The 19,333-nt window shown below is 37.5% G+C and overlaps 1 protein-coding gene across 4 annotated transcripts in view; it reads left to right on the top strand.

The window, feature by feature from the left end:
- Positions 1–19,333, top strand: part of CDK12 (cyclin-dependent kinase 12) — a 67,509-nt gene that overhangs the window by 20,431 nt on the left and 27,745 nt on the right. For all 4 annotated transcript variants that reach the window (XM_012726355.1, XM_012726354.1, XM_004684253.2 and 1 more), the window contains exons 6-12: positions 1,106–1,295; positions 8,942–8,998; positions 9,356–9,457; positions 14,645–14,722; positions 16,651–16,767; positions 17,214–17,345; positions 19,079–19,290. In XM_012726355.1, coding sequence (XP_012581809.1) covers positions 1,106–1,295; positions 8,942–8,998; positions 9,356–9,457; positions 14,645–14,722; positions 16,651–16,767; positions 17,214–17,345; positions 19,079–19,290 — 888 coding nt within the window. The remainder of the gene's footprint in view (positions 1–1,105; positions 1,296–8,941; positions 8,999–9,355; positions 9,458–14,644; positions 14,723–16,650; positions 16,768–17,213; positions 17,346–19,078; positions 19,291–19,333) is intronic.

Below are 19,333 nucleotides of genomic sequence, written 5' to 3'. Positions count from 1 at the left end.
TTGCCAAATAATGGTCCCAGTTGGTCTTTTTGTCATCTCAGCAGTTATCACATTTGTAATACCACAGTATTGCTTATTACACAATACATTGCCTTGATTGATTTATTTTGTAACAGGAAGTGTATTGCCTTAATGTCCATTTTGCCCACACTCTTACCATCTACCCTTCTCATAATCTCCAGTCTATTTTCTGTTGCTATAATTTTAATTTTGTTTTGTTTTATTGTCCTTTTACCCTCTGCCCACTTTGGTGGTTTTGGTTTTTTATAGATCCACTCAAAAAAATGTTTAAAATGTTGCATGCTATTTCAGAGAATTCAAAGGTTCCTTGAAATTTACCTTCCTAGGTTAAGAATTCTTTCCTTGGAATAGAGTGGACTTTGGTAGAAGACTATGATGTTTCAGTGGTGTTTGACTACTCCTGTGGTGGTTGGGGTGAAGGGGGCTATAAAAAGAATTCTTGCCCTTTTGCTAGGAGGAGACAGAATTTTAGACTGACCAGTTATTGTTCAGGTCTAGTATTTGTGCAGTGTTTGCCTCTGTCATGTACCCTGTTGAAAGTAATAGTGTAGACTTCAAATCTTTTATAAATCTCTTGTGTACTACTTGTTTATTTTATCCAGTTCTAACTTTAGGGAATTTTGCTAATGATTTATACGATGTATAATATTTATCATGCTGTATACTGTTAAGATTTCTACAAAAGTCATCATAGATAATATCAACAAATGGGTATGGTTGTGTATTACAAATAAAATTGTATTTACAGTAAGAGACACAGATTTGGTAAAAGGTCTACAATTTGCCAGTTAACATCATAAAAGACTACATTTGTAACCTGATTGGGCCTACCACCAACAATATGTAAGCTATTCAAAAAGTATTGATCTGGGATCTGGGACATTAATTCAAATGGTAGTTCTCTTGTTTATTTTTAGAAAGGGCAAATTATTAAATAACTCTTAGTTTCATTATTTTATTTGTAAAATTAAATGTTTATTCCAGAGAGGTTTATGGTCAATTCCAAAATTACATAAAAATTTGAGGTGTTGTCATTTCAACACTCTTTTTCTTTTAATTTTAATTTTTTCTTTTGTCTATGTAGGTGCCTTTTACCTTGTATTTGAGTATATGGATCATGACCTCATGGGACTGCTAGAATCTGGTTTAGTTCACTTTTCTGAGGACCATATCAAATCTTTCATGAAACAGCTAATGGAAGGATTGGATTACTGTCACAAAAAGAATTTCCTGCATCGGGATATTAAATGTTCCAACATTTTGCTGAACAACAGGTAACATAGTAATCAAATGAAATTAAACATTTTCTCCCTTTCCTTATTCCCTTAGTTTTTAGCTTTTATATCTGTCTGGTATTTGCATCTTAGAAACAATTTTTTTTTTAAGATTTATTTATTTGTGCAAACAGAACTGGGGTACAGGCCAGAGGTGCAGGGGTGGTGAGAGGATTCATCAGAGACAGAGTGGGGAGAAGAACAGGCAGATCATCGAAGTACACTGCTGAGGGGAGCAGTGGGTGGGTCAGGAGAGGTCTGCTGTGCCATGTGGGCCACCTCCGGGGCAGGTGAGGATTGAACTCAGGTGGAAGTGTCTTTAGCTTCTTAGTGCTGTGCTTTAACCCGCTGCGCCACCAAGGAGGGCCCAGAAACAGTTTTTAATAGGATTCTCTGATTAGCAGAGTCTACAGACTTGTTGCTAAGGAATTAATAGAGGTAGGATCATAAAGGGATTTTTAATTGCAAACATTTTGGGGAATATATACAAGAACTTTTAACCATAGTTTGTAGATAATATTGTGGTCCTCGACAGTTCACACACACATTGAGGTTATTAGAGAGAAACACATCTGTTCTTTGGCTGCTCTTAAAATGTTCTCACTTTTCTCAGTCACTGCATTTCAGAATAAACACAGATGTAAATGGTAATTGACCTTTCTGCCCATCACTTACACCCCAGGTTTCAATAGTATAGATAAGAATTTGGTGATAAATGGTGTCAGTTCTTCAGAAGTTTTTATCAGCTGCTTTCTCCTCTTTGGCTCCTTGCCCGTGTACACCGATGACATCAGATACATTATGCATATTAATCTTATTATTAATAATAGTCTTAACAGTTGAATAAAAATCAAGTCTGCAACGATATGAGGCTATTGTTTATAGTTCTTTGGGTAATTGGTCTGTCGACAGCCATCTTGGCCTGATTCACCCATTATTTCAAACTTTTTTTTCCATTTACCCATATAAGAGCTGGGGTATAGGTCAGAGGTGTGGGGCAGAAGGGTGGGGGTATGAGAGGATTCACCAGAGAGACTAGGAAGCAGAACAGGCAGATTGAGTGAAATAGACTACTGGGCGAAACAGTGCAAAAGATAGCAGAGGTCTGCTGTGCCATGAGGGTTAGCTCCCTGGTAAGGATTCTGAGGATCGAGCTTGTGCTGCAGTAGATGCCAGTAGCTTCATAGTGCTTAGACTTTATAACCCCTTGCACCACCAGGGAGACCCAGACATTTAATTTCTTTTAAACAAATATTATACAGATAGGAATATGGAATATTATAAAGCATTTCTGTTTGTGGAATAGAGTGGCCAATTAATAAGGGTTGCCTGAGATAATCCTGCACTAGAAGTCCTATGTGGGATGGTTGGTCACTGGAGAGCTCAGAGTAGACTAAGAGAGCTAAACAAATAAGTTGTTTAATTCAGTAAACACATATTAAGCCCACATTTTTTGTTGAATTTGGAAGCACCTAGGGAGATAGAGTTTTGAAAAATCAGTAGGAATTTATCAAAAGACTGATAAAAGGAGTGACTAGGCAAAAGAAATTGCATACACAGAAACACATAAGTGTAAAAATCTAACATGTCTGGCAAATTAAACAGGTTTGTATTACTAGGACAAGAAGAATTTTGCACATAATAAGATGAAACTGGATAGTTGCAAGGAATGATTTAAGTAGCTGTGTGTCTTGCCAAGGAGCTTAAATTTTATCCATAGGTATAGCCATTGAAGAGTGCTGGAGTGATTTTGTTTGTTTATGCAGATATATATCTGTATATGTAAACACAAACACACACACTCTTGTGTGTATTTAAATAACTTTATGGAATGCAGCATGATATTAACAGAATATTCCTTTCTGTCACTATGGCTGTGATGCATAGGCCATATAGCTGGGCGTGGTTAATTTGTATCCATAGTGATAATGCTTAATGAAGTTAGTGTTGATTGCTGTCAGCTTGCAACTTTCTCAACTGGAGTATTAATATACTTTGTGTTCTTTTTCCTCCTCCATGGAGGGTGTCTCATGTCAGGGATTAACTGCAGTTCCATTCTTATCCTTTCTGGTGGATCAGATCTTTCCCTGTCTCTGACTTTAGGAAATTGATGTGGTTCTAGACTAAATGGAACTTCCTCCTCAGATTCCTTAGCAGAATGCAGGGGTCTCATGTTCTAGTCTGAAATCCATCTTCTGTTTTTGCACATTAGCTTTGTCTGCACAGAAAACTCTGGGTTACGTGGCTTGAAGAGAATGACAATGATAAGAGAATGATAAGGAGTTCTCAGCTGGTTGAGGAAGAGAAAATAGTTCATAAGAGAGAGAGAATAGTGTGACTGGGCTCCTTGCTGTTTCTTTAAGAACAAATATAAATGACACCATATAATTTTAGATAGAGGAGAGACATAATTAATCTTCTGTTTTGGGAAAGTCACTAAGTGATCATTATTTGGAGTATACATTAGGGTTAGGGAGACCTTTTAAGAACAGCCAAAGAAATGGACAGTGCTTGAACTAACTTAAAGCATTGCCAGTAGAGATGGACAGGATGGACTCAGTAGATCACTAGACTTTGACCAGCAAGTAAATGGTAGGGAATTAGTGAAAATACTTAAGATAACTCATGGATTTCTGACATCAGAAACTTAACTAGAAAGGTGGCAGAGTAGTCAATACAGGAAATACAGAAGGAAGACCAGAGTGTGTGGGTAGAGAGTAAGTTCATTTTGCATTTGTCTGTGGTGTATCTAGGATAGCGATATCTGATAGGAGTATGGTTACATGGGAGTTCCAGACTAGTAGTATTATCAGAAGGTGAAACCTGAGAGATTAAAATGACAATATATAATTATAGAAAAGGAAGAAAATGAGGAAATATGAATGTAAAATATGTGTTTAAGAAGTAATATATGTCAGGTGATGTGGAATAAAAGCTAAAAGAACTTGAAAATTAAAAGGTCAGATGAAAGTTTGGGGTGAGTGTGTAGCACAATTAATGGGAAGGTGATAGTAGTAGGTATATCTTTAATTTTTTGCTTTTTTTATTTAAGGATGCAGAGATTTGAACATATTTAAATGCTAAGGGAAAAGAAAAAAAGATTCAGGAAAGAAACAAAATGTAAAGGAGCAAGGTTCTAGAGGAGATGGGATCAAGGCCACAGGTAGTAGTGACCACAAGTGTAGGTATTATCTATGAACAAGAAAAGAGATTAACATATTTTTATATATAACTGAAGGGAAAGAAGAAAAGTCTGTAAATGCAAATAAGTTTTCTACTGTCATTTAAAATCTTTAATCAGATATTAAACTGTTATATAACATGCCCTGATTAGCTTTCTATAACAACTTTGCTTTCTGTGTACAAATCAGTCTCAGTGAAATAAAAAAGCTGTATTCTAGGCAGAGTTCTAATACCCTGTTTCAAACGTCATTCCTGGGCTGTTTCAGCTTAACTAGCTGCAAAGAATGAATTATGTATAAGCAAAAACTGAAATGAGCTGTGTTGTCCAAGGAGGCTCAAGTTTAAAAATATTAAAGATAATAGATTTTTTTTTTTTGCCTTACTTAGTAACCAAATTTATTCAAAGATACTAAGTTGAAGTTTGATTCTGAGAAGCAGATTAATCATATGGATAATAGATTTTTTTTTAAGACTATCTGTCTCATTCGGTTTTTTCTTTCCTTTTTTTTTTTAAGATTTATTTATTTATGCATACAGACTGGGATACAAGCCAGAGGTGCAGGGGTGAGGAGAGGATTCACCAGAGACAGTAGGGAGCAGAACAGGCAGGGAGCAGCGGGCGGGTCAGGAGAGGTCTGCCATGCCATGTGGGTCACCTCCACGGTGGGAATCGAAACTCACACTAAAGCAGCTGTTGGCTAACTTGCCGTGCTGTGTTCTGATCCATTGAGCCACCAGGTAGGGCCAAAGATAATAGATTTTATCAGATCCATGAACAAGATTTTTAAAAACAGCATATAATACAGCAGCTTCCACTAACTTCAAGTTTTATATCAGTTTGCTTCATTTTTGGAAGCCTCATCAAAATGTTCCACAAGTTTTGGAACTTTATTATCACCACTACCACCTTTCCAGTAGCAAGTGGTACCTTTCTATCCACAGATTGTTTGGGCAGAGGCTTCAGCCAGTCTCAGACTAGTCAGACTGTCTGCACCAAGCTGGTTTAAGATGCTGGGTAACATTTCTGTCAGCATGACCCTTAATGGTGGGAGTGTTTGCTGCCAGAAATGCCTTAATTTCAGGCATTTTAAAGTAGATTACTATTCCTTTGTTCATAAACATAGTCACCTCTTAGGACCAGAGATATTGTTTAACCCTGATTTCTTTAAGGAGTTTTTGATCATCTGTTATATCTGTTCTGTGAACTACCACCCTGTTTTTTTGAGCAGTAGCTTTCCCAGCAATACACACTTGTGCCTGCAATTTGGCTACCTTCTCTTGGTTCATGATAAGATAGGATTTAAGAATCTCCCACTTGATGAGTTCTGTTTTCTTCTTTTTTTAAGATTTATTTATTTATGCATACAGAACTGGGGTACAGGCTAGAGGTGGGGGGGTGAGAGGACCCACCAGAGACAGAGTGGGGTGCAGTAACAGGCAGTTTGACAAAGTACACTGCTGAGGGGAGTAGCAGGTGGGCCAGGAAAGACTTGCCACACCATATGGGTCCCCTTCCTGGTTGGGGATCAAACTCGTGCTGGAATGGCTATGATAGCCTCACAGTGCTGTGTTTTAACCCATTGCATGACCAGAAAGGGCCTGTTTTCTTTTTTAAAGATTATTTATACATAAAAGAACTGATGTATGTGCCAAAGGTGCAGGAAGTGGGAGGATTCACCAGAGACATAACGGGGAGCAGAGCATGTGGATCGAAGGGAGCAGCAGACAAGGCAGGAGAGATCTGCATCATAGGTGTTACCTTAAACTCCAGCTGCAGTGGTGTCAAGACTTTACCATTAGGCCACCAGGGAGACACAGATGAGTTCTTTTTTAAATTTAGAAGATCACTTGCTGAGAGAGGGTTGGGAATGGATTAGGAAATATACTAGGTACTAGTGATGCTTGTGGGTCTAGTCTTATTTTATATTTCAAATTACTTGTTACTTTTTTTTTTTAAAGATTTATTTATTTGTACATACAGAACTAGGGTACAGGCCAGAGGTGCAGGGACAATTAGAGGATTCACCAGAGACAGAGTGGAGAGCATAACAGGCAGATCTTCAAAGTACACTGCTGAGGGGAGCAGCGGGCGGGTCCGCTGTGCCATGTGGGTCACCTCCAGGGCAGGCGGGAATCGAACTCATGGTGAAGTCGCTTTAGCTTCTTAGTGCTGTGCTTTAACCTGCTGTGCTACCAGGGAGGGCCCATATTTGTTACCATTTTAATTTAGTGTACTAGGTGCTTTGAGTGTAAGGTTTCTCAGTGTAAGAATGCCAAGAAACTTGAGCAACTTTTTTTTTTATTATTATTTCAATTAGAGATCAAATTAGCTAATTCTTTTTGCTTTTGTCAGAATTTGCTTATAAATTGAACTTAATATAATGATAATTTGGGCAAGCATTGAGTACCATGCTCATAATCTTTACTAGAACAAGCAGGGTTGATTTCATGTAAAGTGTTGTGAGTAGTTAGCTATATTGTATTACATTGCTTAAACTTTGAGGTGCCCCACTTTTTCCTTCTGTTGCACTTTCTGCCTGATCTGATTTACCAAGCCTCTGGTCTCTGCCAGTTCCTTAGGATGAAATAATTTTTCATATCCTAAGAGATAACACAAACTGTAAATATGAATAAATTGGCTTCATGTGATTTAGGTAAAATATCATTAATCCAAAGTAGTAAATAGTTTTCTGAAATTTTGTGGTAAATTTTATTAAAATAGTACCTTACTATCAGAGAATAACAGAATGATATGTGGATATGATCCATCTAAGGAAGTAGTTCTCAAAGTGTGATTCTCAGGCCAATACAGTAGCATTGGCATCACTTGTGGACTTGCTAGAACTGTGACTCATGAGCCATGATCATCATCTCTGGGATGCAGCTCAGAAAACATTTAACAAGATTTCCATGTGCTTCTTATTTTATTATAGAGCTTTGAGAGCCTCTCTAAGGTCATAGTTTGACCTTTTTTTTTAGATTTATTTATTTTTGTGTAGAAAACTGGAGTGTAGGCAAATTGCTGTAGATGAGAGAATTTATCAGAGACAGAGTGGGGAGCAGACAAGGTAGATTTATTGAATTATACTGCGAAGAGTAGCAGCAGGTGAGACAGAAGAGGTCTACTGGGCCATGTATATTGGTTCCCTGGCCGGGTATTGAACTCAGACTGCAGTGATGATAGCACTGAGACTTAACCCGTAGGCCACCAGGGAGACCCTAGTTGGATATCTTTCTGGTATAGAAAATGATGACATTGTGTTGACAGAGGGATCAATACTTGCTCAGATCAAATCTGTATTCCCCATTGGGAAAAATCCAATATTCCAGTATTGCTGTGGTTTACTTCATTATAAAAACTTTCAAGTTATCAGAAAAATGAAAAATGTATATATAAATATAGCCAATACATATACAACTAATGTTTTTTACTTTGTTTTCTTTTTATTTTCCTGCTTCAGTTATTTATTTGCTTGAATTGTTTTAAAGTAAAATAAGACAGGCCTCACTGATAGTGTAAGGGGTTAAGTCTCAGTATGGTGAAGCTTTCAGCAGCCACTGCAACATAAGTTTGATCCCTGGCCAGCGAGCTAACCCATATGGCACAGCAGACTTCTCCTGTCTCACCTGCTTTTCCCGGCAGCAGTGTATTTCAGTAGATCTGTCTGTTCTGCTCCCCACTCTGTCTCTGTCTAGTGAATCCTCTCACCACCACCACCCCCCAGCACTTTTGGCCTACACCCTAGCTCTTGCGTAAATAAAACTTTTTAAAAAGCAAAGTAAAATAACCTATCATTATGTTTGACGCTCAATATTCTGACAAAATTATTATATAGTATGGCTTCTAACACTTTAGACCTCTTAAATCTTCCAGCCCTTTCCTCTTCATCCCCAGTAATAAGAATTTAGTTTTGTAGCTTCTAGCCCGTTGTTTTTCAAGAAATAAAAGAAACATTTAGTTAAGGAGTAAAATCCAAAAACACAGTTGCAATAAAAAAAAAGAAAAAGAAACCTAAGACTCTAAACTGGAGTTGTCAAAGAGATTTAAATCTTGAAGAATGAATATTAAAAGTAGAAGAAAGTAGAGGTTAAAGTTCCTTTTTTAAAAAAAAGATTTATTTATGTATACAAGGCCAGAGGTGGGGTGGTGGGAGAGTGGTGGTGAGAGGATTCTAGAGACAGTGGGGAGCAAAATAGGCAGCTCTGCTGAAATACACTGCTGCAGAGTACAGAGGGCAAGACAGGAGAGGTCTGCTGCACTATGTGGGTCAGCTCCCTGGCTGGGATCAAACTCATGCTGTAGTGGCTGCTGATGGCTTCAGGGTGCTGAGACTTAACCCTTTGCACCACCATGGAGGTCCCTTACTGTAATTTCTTTAAATTATAAATTAGTGTTTGATTTTTAGGTGTAATTTGGAAATTCTACTGCCATTTAAAAGAAGAATTGTTTTTTTGTTTTACAGTGGGCAAATCAAACTAGCAGATTTTGGACTTGCTCGACTCTATAACTCTGAAGAGAGGTAAGACATTCATGAAAATTATATGTGGGAAATGAAAGAAGTCTGTGTTCTTGTATATCCTAGCTTTTTGCAAGTTGTAATAAATGTCAGCATTCCCTCATTTTCTAACTGTGTTACCACCAAGCTTTTAGACAGTAAATTAAATTTTTGATCCACTCTTAAACTGATAACAACCCAAATTGGAATGGAAGTTATTTTTTCATTTCCTACTTCTTTCCAGTTTGCTTTTGAAACTGTTATGTTGTTTTGGAGTTGTTTTGACAATCCCACTGATATTATACTCTATTTGTATCTAATTGTACAAGTATTTTTCATCAGATGCCACTATAAATATGTCATTTTTTTTTTACATTTCAGTCGCCCTTATACAAACAAAGTCATTACTCTTTGGTACCGACCTCCTGAACTTCTGCTAGGAGAGGAGCGTTATACACCTGCCATAGATGTGTGGAGCTGTGGGTAAGACCCTCTTTTTCTTTTGTTTGTAACTCACATATTGAACTTAATACTGTGTTATCAATCTACATTGACTATTTGTGTTTCTCCTTAAGCTCTAAAGGGTGGGAATAAACTTTTAACTAGTTCATAGAAAACTATTGATTATTTCTTTTTCTATTTTTATTTATTTGTGCTTACAAGAACTGTGTTTAGGCCAGAGGTATGGTGGGTGAGAGACAGAGTGGGGAGCAGAACACATGGATCTACTGAAATACACTGCTGAGGGAAGCTGCAGGTGATGTTTCCTGTTCCATATTGGTTAGCTCTCTGGCCGGGGATCAAACTCATATAGCAGTGGCTGGCCTGATAGCACTCAGACCCCTGCACCACCAGGGAGGCACCATTGACTATTTTCAATATCAGATTCTATAGATTACCCCTTCATGTCTCTTGGGATTCCCTCTCTCCTCTTTGCAGTTACCTTAGAAGAAACTGGATCATTTATCCTATAGAACTTCTCATAGTATGGATTTTGTAGATTCCACCCTTAGAATACGTTTTAAGCATGGTTCTCTATCCCTTATATTTCCTGTAAATTTTAGGTGAATTCAAATACAATTCCTAGCCACCGAAACTACAGGGTGTTTGAGTAACTTTCTCCCCTCTCCCCTTTGATTGTCTTTGGTGAAGATTTCTGAACAGAAACCATATAGTTAATGTTACATTAGATCAGGGAGTGAGAGGCATGAGATGCTTTGCCCAGGCTGTCACTGATGATGTTAACTTAGAGAATTTAAAAATCATCCACTACAAATTAGTCTGCCTTATATTGTCACCTTATACGGACACTTGTAAACATTGTCTGTTGAAATATTCATCCCTCCTCTCAGGGCAGAGTTACACACAGACACAATCACTTTACATCATATACTACACTCTAATTAAAATGTTATCAGCTATCATCCATAGTCATTAATTTGTGATTATTTTATGATGGTAATTTCTAATAATAATTTTCCTGGTAAACAGTTAACATTTAGCTAACCCTTGTTACAAATGATAGAAAAAGATAGTGATAGAGATTTAATACTTTAATTTTATTTACTGGGTTTTCAAGATAAGACAGTTTTTTCAAAGACCAATGGGGGGCAGGGAAATTGAGATTTTTTGTTTGTTTGTTTTAAGATTTATTTATGCATACAAGAACTAGAGTATAGGCCAGAGGTGCAGGGAGGGTATAAGAGGATTTACCAGAGACAGAATGAGGAGCAGAACAGGCAGAATGACTGAAATACACTCCTGAGGGGAGCAGCAGGAGAGACACGAGAGGTCTCTGCACATGTGGGTCACTTCCCTGGTTGGGAATAGAACTTATGTTGCAGTGGCTGCAGATTGCTTCATTGTTCTGGGCTTTAACCTACTATGCCACCAGGGAGCACCCCCCCTTTTTTTTTAATTTCATTATGAACTCACAGATTTAAACATATTTGATGTTTTATTTCATGGTGGTTATCATTCCTTTTTGAACTCTTCAGTTTTTGGCCAGTGAGTATTTATTCAACTTAATTTTTGATTCCTTTTGATTTAAAAGTAGTAGTCTTTGATAGCCTTCCTTGTTTTCTGGTTCCAGGTTCATTCTGTTCTTTTCTTCAAGGAGTCTTAGTCCCTTCCAGTGGAAAATGATATTTAGGGGCCATAGTTTGTGTATGGGCATAGGCTTTTTAAATGGGCCATGTTCATTCATTGTTATGAATGCACTGTCCTTGACCTTCATGCTTTATGATTCTGACATACAATACACACTTTCTAGTGGAGCAGATCACAGTTCCCCATTCTTTCCCTCCTCCATTAATGGGTTTTTTAAAAGATGTATTTATTTATGCACAGAATTGAGGTACAGGCCAGAGGTGCAGGGGCAGTGAGTGGATTCACCAGAGAGAGTGGGGAACAGAACAGGCAGGTTGATGAAGTACACAGCTGAGGGGAACAGCAGGTGAGATAGGAGAGACCTGCTGTGCCATGTGGGTCATCTCCCTGGCCAGGCCAGGGATCAAACTCATCTGAAGTGGCTGCCGCTAGCTTGATAGTATTGTGCTTTAACCCATTGTACCACCAGAGAGAGCCCATTGTGAGTCTTTAAAAGGAGCACTGCATGGGGTTTTATTTCAAAATTCAAAAAGATGATAGAGAAAGAGAGCATAATTTTTTAGGTAGCCTACCCAACTCAAATTAAGCTTTAGTTAAAGTTTAGTGACTCAAGCTGGGTGTGTTTGTTTTCTGAACTATTTGCTTTAACAGGATTAGCAATTAAATTGTCACAACTAGGCTCTGAAGTCAAGACTCCATTAAGATTGGGGGGGGGAGCAAAGGGGGAGTTCATAGCTCTACTAGTACTCCATGTTCATTATGCCACCTCACTGAGCCTGTCACCTCAGTGTAGAGCAGAGTGTTGATTCCACAAGGTTGTCACCAAAAACTGGCAACTGAAAGAAAACACAATTGGAAGTTAACCTTTTCTTTAAAACCGTGACTCATCCAGTTGAGCTTTTGATTTTTTTATGTGAACATACTATTTTAGTGATCCATGGTGTCCGAAAATATTTGTGTGGGATGTTATTTACAGAGAATTGATGGAGTAGTTCAGTTTGAATATAGGGAAGAAACTATAAGAGTAGTACAACAAATTATACCTAGAGTCTGAAACTCAGCATGTCTTTTCTTTTTATATAGTATTTTATCATTTGTGACAAGCACTATATTAGGAATTTGATTTGCTGGTTAATGTTGGAAACTAGATTTTTACCTTTTTTTTTTTAATTTATTTTTTTATGCATACAGAGCTGGGGTACAGGCCATAGGTACAGGGGTGGTGAGAGGAATCACCAGAGAGAATGGGGAGCAGAATAGGCAGGCTGACTTAAATCCACTGCTGAGGGGAGCAGTGTGGGTGGAGCAGCAGGCAAGACAGGAGAGTTCTGCTGCACCATGTGGATCACCTCTCAGACTGGGGATCAAACTTACACTGAACTGGCAGTGGCTGGTTTGCAGTGCTGTGCCCTAACCTGATGTGCCATCAGGGAGGACCCTAGATTTTTACTTTTTTAACTGTATAGTTTGAGAGGATATTGAAAGTGGGAATTTGTAGTTGAGGTTAGCAATAATAGATAGGCACTAATAATTTTAAAAACTAGGTTTGTTTTTCTTTCTCAAGTTTAGTCATGCTAGACAATTTCCAAATAAAAGTATATAAACTTTGATTTTATGTGTATAACTATACACTTAATAATGTAAGTATATACACTAATGAAATTGTCATCACAGTCAACATAATGATTACCTACAAATGGTTCCATATGCTCCTTTTTAATCTGTCTCTATAGGCCACATCATCTCATATAGATTGATTTCCACTTCTAGAATTTTATGTGGAATTGTACAATACATGCTCTTTTGTTCCCCCTCTAATTTTTCCTGAGCATAATTGTCATCAGATTTATTCATGTTAATTAAATTAAGTAATCTTTAACCTCATACTGCTTTTGCCAATACAAGCACACTTAGGAAGTATTGCAGGTTCAGTTCCAGACTATCTCAATAAACTGACTGTTACAATAAAGCAAGTAACACATATGGACTACTGTATCTAATAAGTTACAGTAATTATTTCTATAAAAGCAGTGTATGTGCTTTAATTTAATATGACACAAACATCAATTCATGCTGTCAATGCAAAGGTGCCACAAACCTTCAGTTTGTAGTTTTTAAAAAAGAACATCTACAAAGTGCAGTAGAACAAGATGGGCCTGTATGTTTGGTGTGTGTGTGTGTGTGTGTGTGTGTGAGAGAGAGAGAGAGAGATGCAACATATAATATATACATTGAATAAACTGTATGCACACATTTTTTCCAGAATTATTCAAAGTAATTGCACATATCTTGCTCCTTTTTCTTTTAGTATTTAATATATACTTCCTAAAAACAAAAGACATTCTCCTATGTAATCACAATACAGTAGTCAAATTCAGGAAGATCAATACTGATACACAGTATTTAATGGAGTACTTTAGTCTATATTTCTGTATTATGTCTTGGAAATAGAGCCCTCCCTGGTGGTGCAAGGGGTTAAAGCACAGCACCTGGAAACTGTAGCCAGTGTAGCAACAGTTCAGTCCCTGGCCAGGGAGGTGACCTACATGGCACAGCAGACCTCTTCTGTCTCACCAGCTGCTCCCACCAGTTCTGTTACCTCCTCTATCTCGAACCATCTCACACCCTCCCCACACCTCTGACCTATATATACACACCAGTTTTTATATGCATAAATAAATATTTTTTAAAAAATAATGTCTTGGAAATAATACCTTGAGTGGATACCTCTATTAAGCAGATTTAATCTACTATCCTGTTACATTTAGTTGTCATTTTTTTTAATGTGTAACTGTTAAATAGCTTGTGTCTTTATGACATTTACATTTTTGAAGAACACAGACTAGTTAGTATATAGATTCAGGTTATGAATTTTAGGCTTGAATCCTCCACACATGTTTTTTACAAGATATCACATTTGTACTTAGATACTAATTTGGTCACTTGGTTAAGGTATTGTCTTCCTTACCCACTAAATAGTTACTAGTTTTTCTTTTGTGGTAAATTATTCGTGGAGAAATATTAAAAATTATATAAATAAGGCAATGGAATTTTGGAAGACCTTTGCAGAATAGTAAAAGTTTTTAAGAATAAGTATTCATATATTTGGAAGTCCTGTTGAAACAACCTGGCTGATGACAAACTTTTCTTTGCAAATTTGACACCAGGAGTGCTAAGTGTAATGCACGTTCTATAGTTCAGGTAAATGAAAAAAAAAGACTAGTTTTCCATAGCTGTTCGGCATCTTTGTAAAAATGAAATGTGGTTTTTCTCAGTCTTAGTTTATGAAGGAATTGATTAAAAAAAAAGGACTGCTTACTCCCTTTTTCTGCCTATAAACTATCCTTCAGTTTGATCTGTTGACAAATTTTAAAATGCTTTTATACTGTATTTTCACTGCAAGAACTATTTTCATTTACAAAATTCAGACAGTACAGTTTTGGGTTAGTTTACGGCATGGTATATTAGATACAGCCCTCTATGTTGTAAAAGTTTATTGAGTAGTACTATAAACGGGCTCCAGAGGATTCTCTCTTGACCTCTCAATTTTACTCTCTTTAGATGTATCCTTGGGGAACTGTTCACAAAGAAGCCTATTTTTCAAGCCAATCTGGAACTGGCACAACTGGAACTGATCAGGTACAACTGTGCATGTGCTCTGAGTGTCCAGGTGTGATAGGTTATCTCATTGCTTAATTTCTAATGCTTTTCACTTATTCTACTAAATGATTTTATGTTCTTTATGTCCAAGTAAGTTTATCTTCACTTAATCAGGTTTATCTTTTATTTTCTCAGGGATTATATATGTAGTTGTAATCTACCTACTTTTTGGACCTTTGTATACTGTTTTATTCAAAGCACACCATTCCCAGGATTGCTGTTTTCATTCTTAGGTTAGATTAAGCTCACATTTATTCAGCAAACATTTATTGAACCTGTTCTGTAACAGACTCCTTTCTGTTATATTTTAGGATTTTAGAGTTAGAAGCACAGTGGGTCCTCCCTTTAGAAAGCACAGAGTTTAGTCATATGGTATATAAACAGTTTTATAAAATAGAACCTGTTTGGTGAAGGTCAGTGATTAGGATAGGATTTAGTTATTTTTCTCAGTGAGATTATAGGGAAGAGTACAGCAAGGTAACATAGAATTTTTAAGGTGGTATTTATGGTACCTCCTTGGTTATTCTGTAAACTCAAAAGTTTCCAGTCTTAAAACACGGAAATAGCCCAAAATAGATGACTGAATCAAGAAGATGAGATATATAGACACAATGGAATACTCTGCAGCATCAAAAAAGATATAATAATGCCATTCGCAGCAACATGAATGGAGTTAGAAGGGATCATGCTCAGTGAAATAAGGAAGGAAGAAGAAAAATAATGGTTTCACTTATAGGAGGAATGTAGGGGATTCAAATGAAGGACTAAAAAGTAATAACAACAACAATAAAAAACACAACAAAACCAAACAACCATAAAAAGACTATCAGTCAGAGATACTCTGCAGGGGATGGGGAAGGAAAGAGACCAGGGCAAGGGCAGGAAAGAGCACAAGAGACCCAGGGGGTATCGGTGGTGGAAATTCTGTGAGGTTTACACACAAGAAAAGAAAGCATACATTGTAAATAATAATTAATTTAAAAAAAAAAACAAAAACTTTCTAGTCTTAGGTTTGTTTTTTTTTTTTTTTTAATTTATTATGCTTACAGAACTGGGGTACAGGCCAGAGGTGTGGTAGGTGAGAGTATTCACCAGAGACAAAGTGGGGAACAGAACAGGCAGATTGATAAAGTACACTGCTGAGGGGAGCAGCGGGCAAGACAGGAGAGGTCTGCCACGCCATGTGGGTCACCTCCCTGGCAGGGGATCAAAAACACATGCTGAAGTGGCTGCCACTAGCTTCATAGTACTGTGCTTTAACCCATTGCACCACTAGGGAGAGCCCACTTTTTTTCTTTTTTTTTTTTAAAGATTTAGTTGTGCGTTTAAGAGCTGGGGTCCAGACCAGAGGTGCAGATGATGAGAGGATTCACCAGAGACAGAGTTGGAGAGTAAAATGGGCAGATTGACTGAAATGCACTGAGGGGTGCAGCAGGTGAAACAGGAGAGGTCTGCTGCATCACATATGGTTCAGCTCCCTGGCCAAGGTTGAACTCATGCTCAGTAGCTGCTCATTGCTTCATAGTGCTAAGACTTTAACCCTTGCACCACCAGAGAGGCCTCAGGGTCTCTTCTGCCAGTTTTCCCTATAGGGACATTTTAGACCAACTCAGCCCTCTGAAACTCAGTGAACAAAACTAGTAGTGAAAAGCTTTATGGAGGATTAAAAACATACTTTACAAAACCAAATAGTGAATCATTTTGGACTTTTGTGCCAATATTGTCACTTTGTCATAATCTTTTCTTTGTGTCCTGTTTCTTCTGAAACCAGTGAGGTCATGTTTTACATTTCTATATGCCTTCTAATTAAAAGGCCAAGATTTCCTAGGCTTCAAGAGATGATAATTTCTGCTTCTAGAAATCATGGTGTTGACTTACTTGCTTCCTTGTTTTTGCTTTGATTTCAGTCGACTCTGTGGTAGCCCTTGTCCAGCTGTGTGGCCTGATGTTATCAAGCTGCCATACTTCAATACCATGAAACCGAAAAAACAATATAGAAGGCGTCTACGGGAGGAATTCTCTTTGTGAGTTTTATAAAAATATACATCTACTTTCTCTGTTGACTGATATCCAGACTTTACTTTTTCCAGGGTTATGGCACTAGTGTTACCTCAATTTATTATGGTTAAATACCATAGGAAAACATTTTATATTTGAATAGATGTGAATTCTGTCAGTCTTTTGTTTTCCGAAAACTTCAGATGATACATCATTTTATTTTGCACAATAAGTATATATAAACCACTCATAGTTTTTTTAATCTTTCCAAGAATGAAAGTGCTGGCTTTATGTTTTACACATAGTATAGCATTCCTTAAGTCTTGTGTAGAAGCAAATATACTTGTGCTAGTGAGCTTCCTGTTGCCTTTCCACAGTTTTAGATGTCGTTGGAAATTCAGAGACATTTGACCCAGGCTTACAGGTTTAAGAACTGTGAAGTAGTTGTGAACTTGTTCTTCTCTCTCCACAGCATTCCTTCAGCAGCACTTGATTTGTTAGACCATATGCTGACACTGGATCCTAGCAAACGTTGCACAGCTGAACAAACCCTACAGAGTGACTTCCTGAAAGATGTTGAGCTCAGCAAAATGGCTCCTCCAGAGTAAGTATAGTGGCCATGCAGTCATTCTGAACCTCCCTCTAGGCCTTAGGAGATGAGAAACCAAGTTTTTTAAAAGAACTACAAATGACTAAATCCCAAATGGAGAGATGTACTTGAGTTATTGTAGTTGAAAAGAGGTTCGTTTTGTTGATTTTTGTTTACTTTTTAAACATGGAATAGATTTATTTGTATATATGGATATAGGTATAGATATATTCTAATTTGACTTGGGCTATTATTCTGTCTTAAGATTTGTTGGTTTAAGAACTGGGGTGTTAAAAAAAAATAAAAAAAGACTGGGGTGTAGGCCAGAGGTGCCAGGGTTGGAAGGATTCACCAGAGACAAGAGTGAGGAGCAGAACAGGCAGATTTACTGAAATACACTGATAGGGGAGCAATGGGTGAGTCTGGAGAGGTCTGTTGCACCATATGGGGGTTAGCTACCTAGCTGGGGATGGAACTCAGGCTGCAGTGGTGATAGTACTAAGGCTTAAGCCCTACTCCACCAGGGAGGCCCCTTGGGCTATTATGTGCCTTGAATTCCCATTATGTTGCTCTTGAAAATCTTCCTTCTAGCTTTTGCTCTAGCTAGTTTGTCCATCTGCTTGAATCCTCTTGTGTTTGTGAGGAACATGTGTATCTAATACTTGCAAGAACAATCCTAGTTTTAAGTTGTTTGCATCACTCCCAGGTCATATGTCCTGGATTTTGTAGAAAGTATGGTATTTGAATGTGTTCTCTTTTATTAGAATCGTAATGAATTTCCTGTGTTCTTTAAGAACCCTCAGAGGTTCTTCACTCCTGTCTCAGATTCTGGCAGATAAAAGTTTTACCACTGAATTTATTGCTGACAGCATCATAGTTTTCATGTTTTTGGGCATTCCCTTCTTACTAAGTCTTTCATAGAAAGACTGTATATATAAAGAAATGGGTAGGATGTTAGTACATGAGTTGGTAGTAACTACAGATCTGATTGTTCCAAAGAAATATCCAGATTGATTTACTGTACTATTTTGATACATTGAATGTGGCTTGAAAAAAAAATTGGACACTTTTTTTACAGAGAGATTTTGGCTATAGTAATCTTCACCATAGTAGCATTTGACCTTCTTGGACTGTTCATATCTTGAGTGTGGGGATATGTAGAAATATATTAAGTACGTTAAGCCATACATGAAAATAGGCAGTCATGGAATTTTAGTGGGCAAGTAGAAGAAAGAACGAGTTTTAAAGTCCTCACAGAACAAATAACAAATTTGATTTTACACAGAGGTGGTTTTATCATGATACACTGTGTGCTTTCAAGATTTAAATCAACAGCTTGTCCAGACTCTTTGTAGATATTAACAAGACAGTCATTTCTGTCCTGTCCATTCTCAGTTGAAACTTGACTAATGAAGTTTCCTCTATTTTTGTTACGCCAAGTAAGAACCTTATAAAATTTAATTATTTGACTGGACTATAAGTGTTTATATGGCAGGTATGTCTCTGACATTGACAAGCTCCTCACTTTTCACTGTAGAAGTCATTTGAATTTATGGACTTTTATTTTCCTCTACCATATGTCATTAATTTCTTTGACACTGCTACTGTATTAGCTAACTTCCCTGGTTATTGTTTTCCTTACCCTTTTCATTTCTCACTGCTCTTTACTTTTCCATTTTAATCTTTTCCTCCAGTCACTCACTACTGCATTCCCATATACATTTTTCATTTGCTTTGTCTTTTTCCAGCCTCCCCCACTGGCAAGACTGTCATGAATTATGGAGTAAGAAACGGCGACGGCAGCGACAAAGTGGTGTTGTGGTAGAAGAACCACCTCCTTCGAAAACCTCTCGAAAAGAAACTACCTCAGGGACAAGTGCTGAGCCTGTGAAGAACAGTAGTCCAGTACCACCTCAGCCTGCTCCTGGCAAAGTGGAGCCTGGGGCTGGGGATGCAATAGGTTAGTGTTGGGAAGGAGCCCTTGTTTTGTTTTGTTTTGTTTT

The sequence above is a fragment of the Condylura cristata genome, unplaced genomic scaffold (assembly GCF_000260355.1).
Source record: "Condylura cristata isolate star-nosed mole 26May11 unplaced genomic scaffold, ConCri1.0 scaffold00017, whole genome shotgun sequence".
NCBI classification, from domain to species: domain Eukaryota; kingdom Metazoa; phylum Chordata; class Mammalia; order Eulipotyphla; family Talpidae; genus Condylura; species Condylura cristata.
The sequence above is the reverse complement of the archived record's forward strand: the minus strand, read 5'-3'. Positions and strand labels throughout refer to the sequence as shown.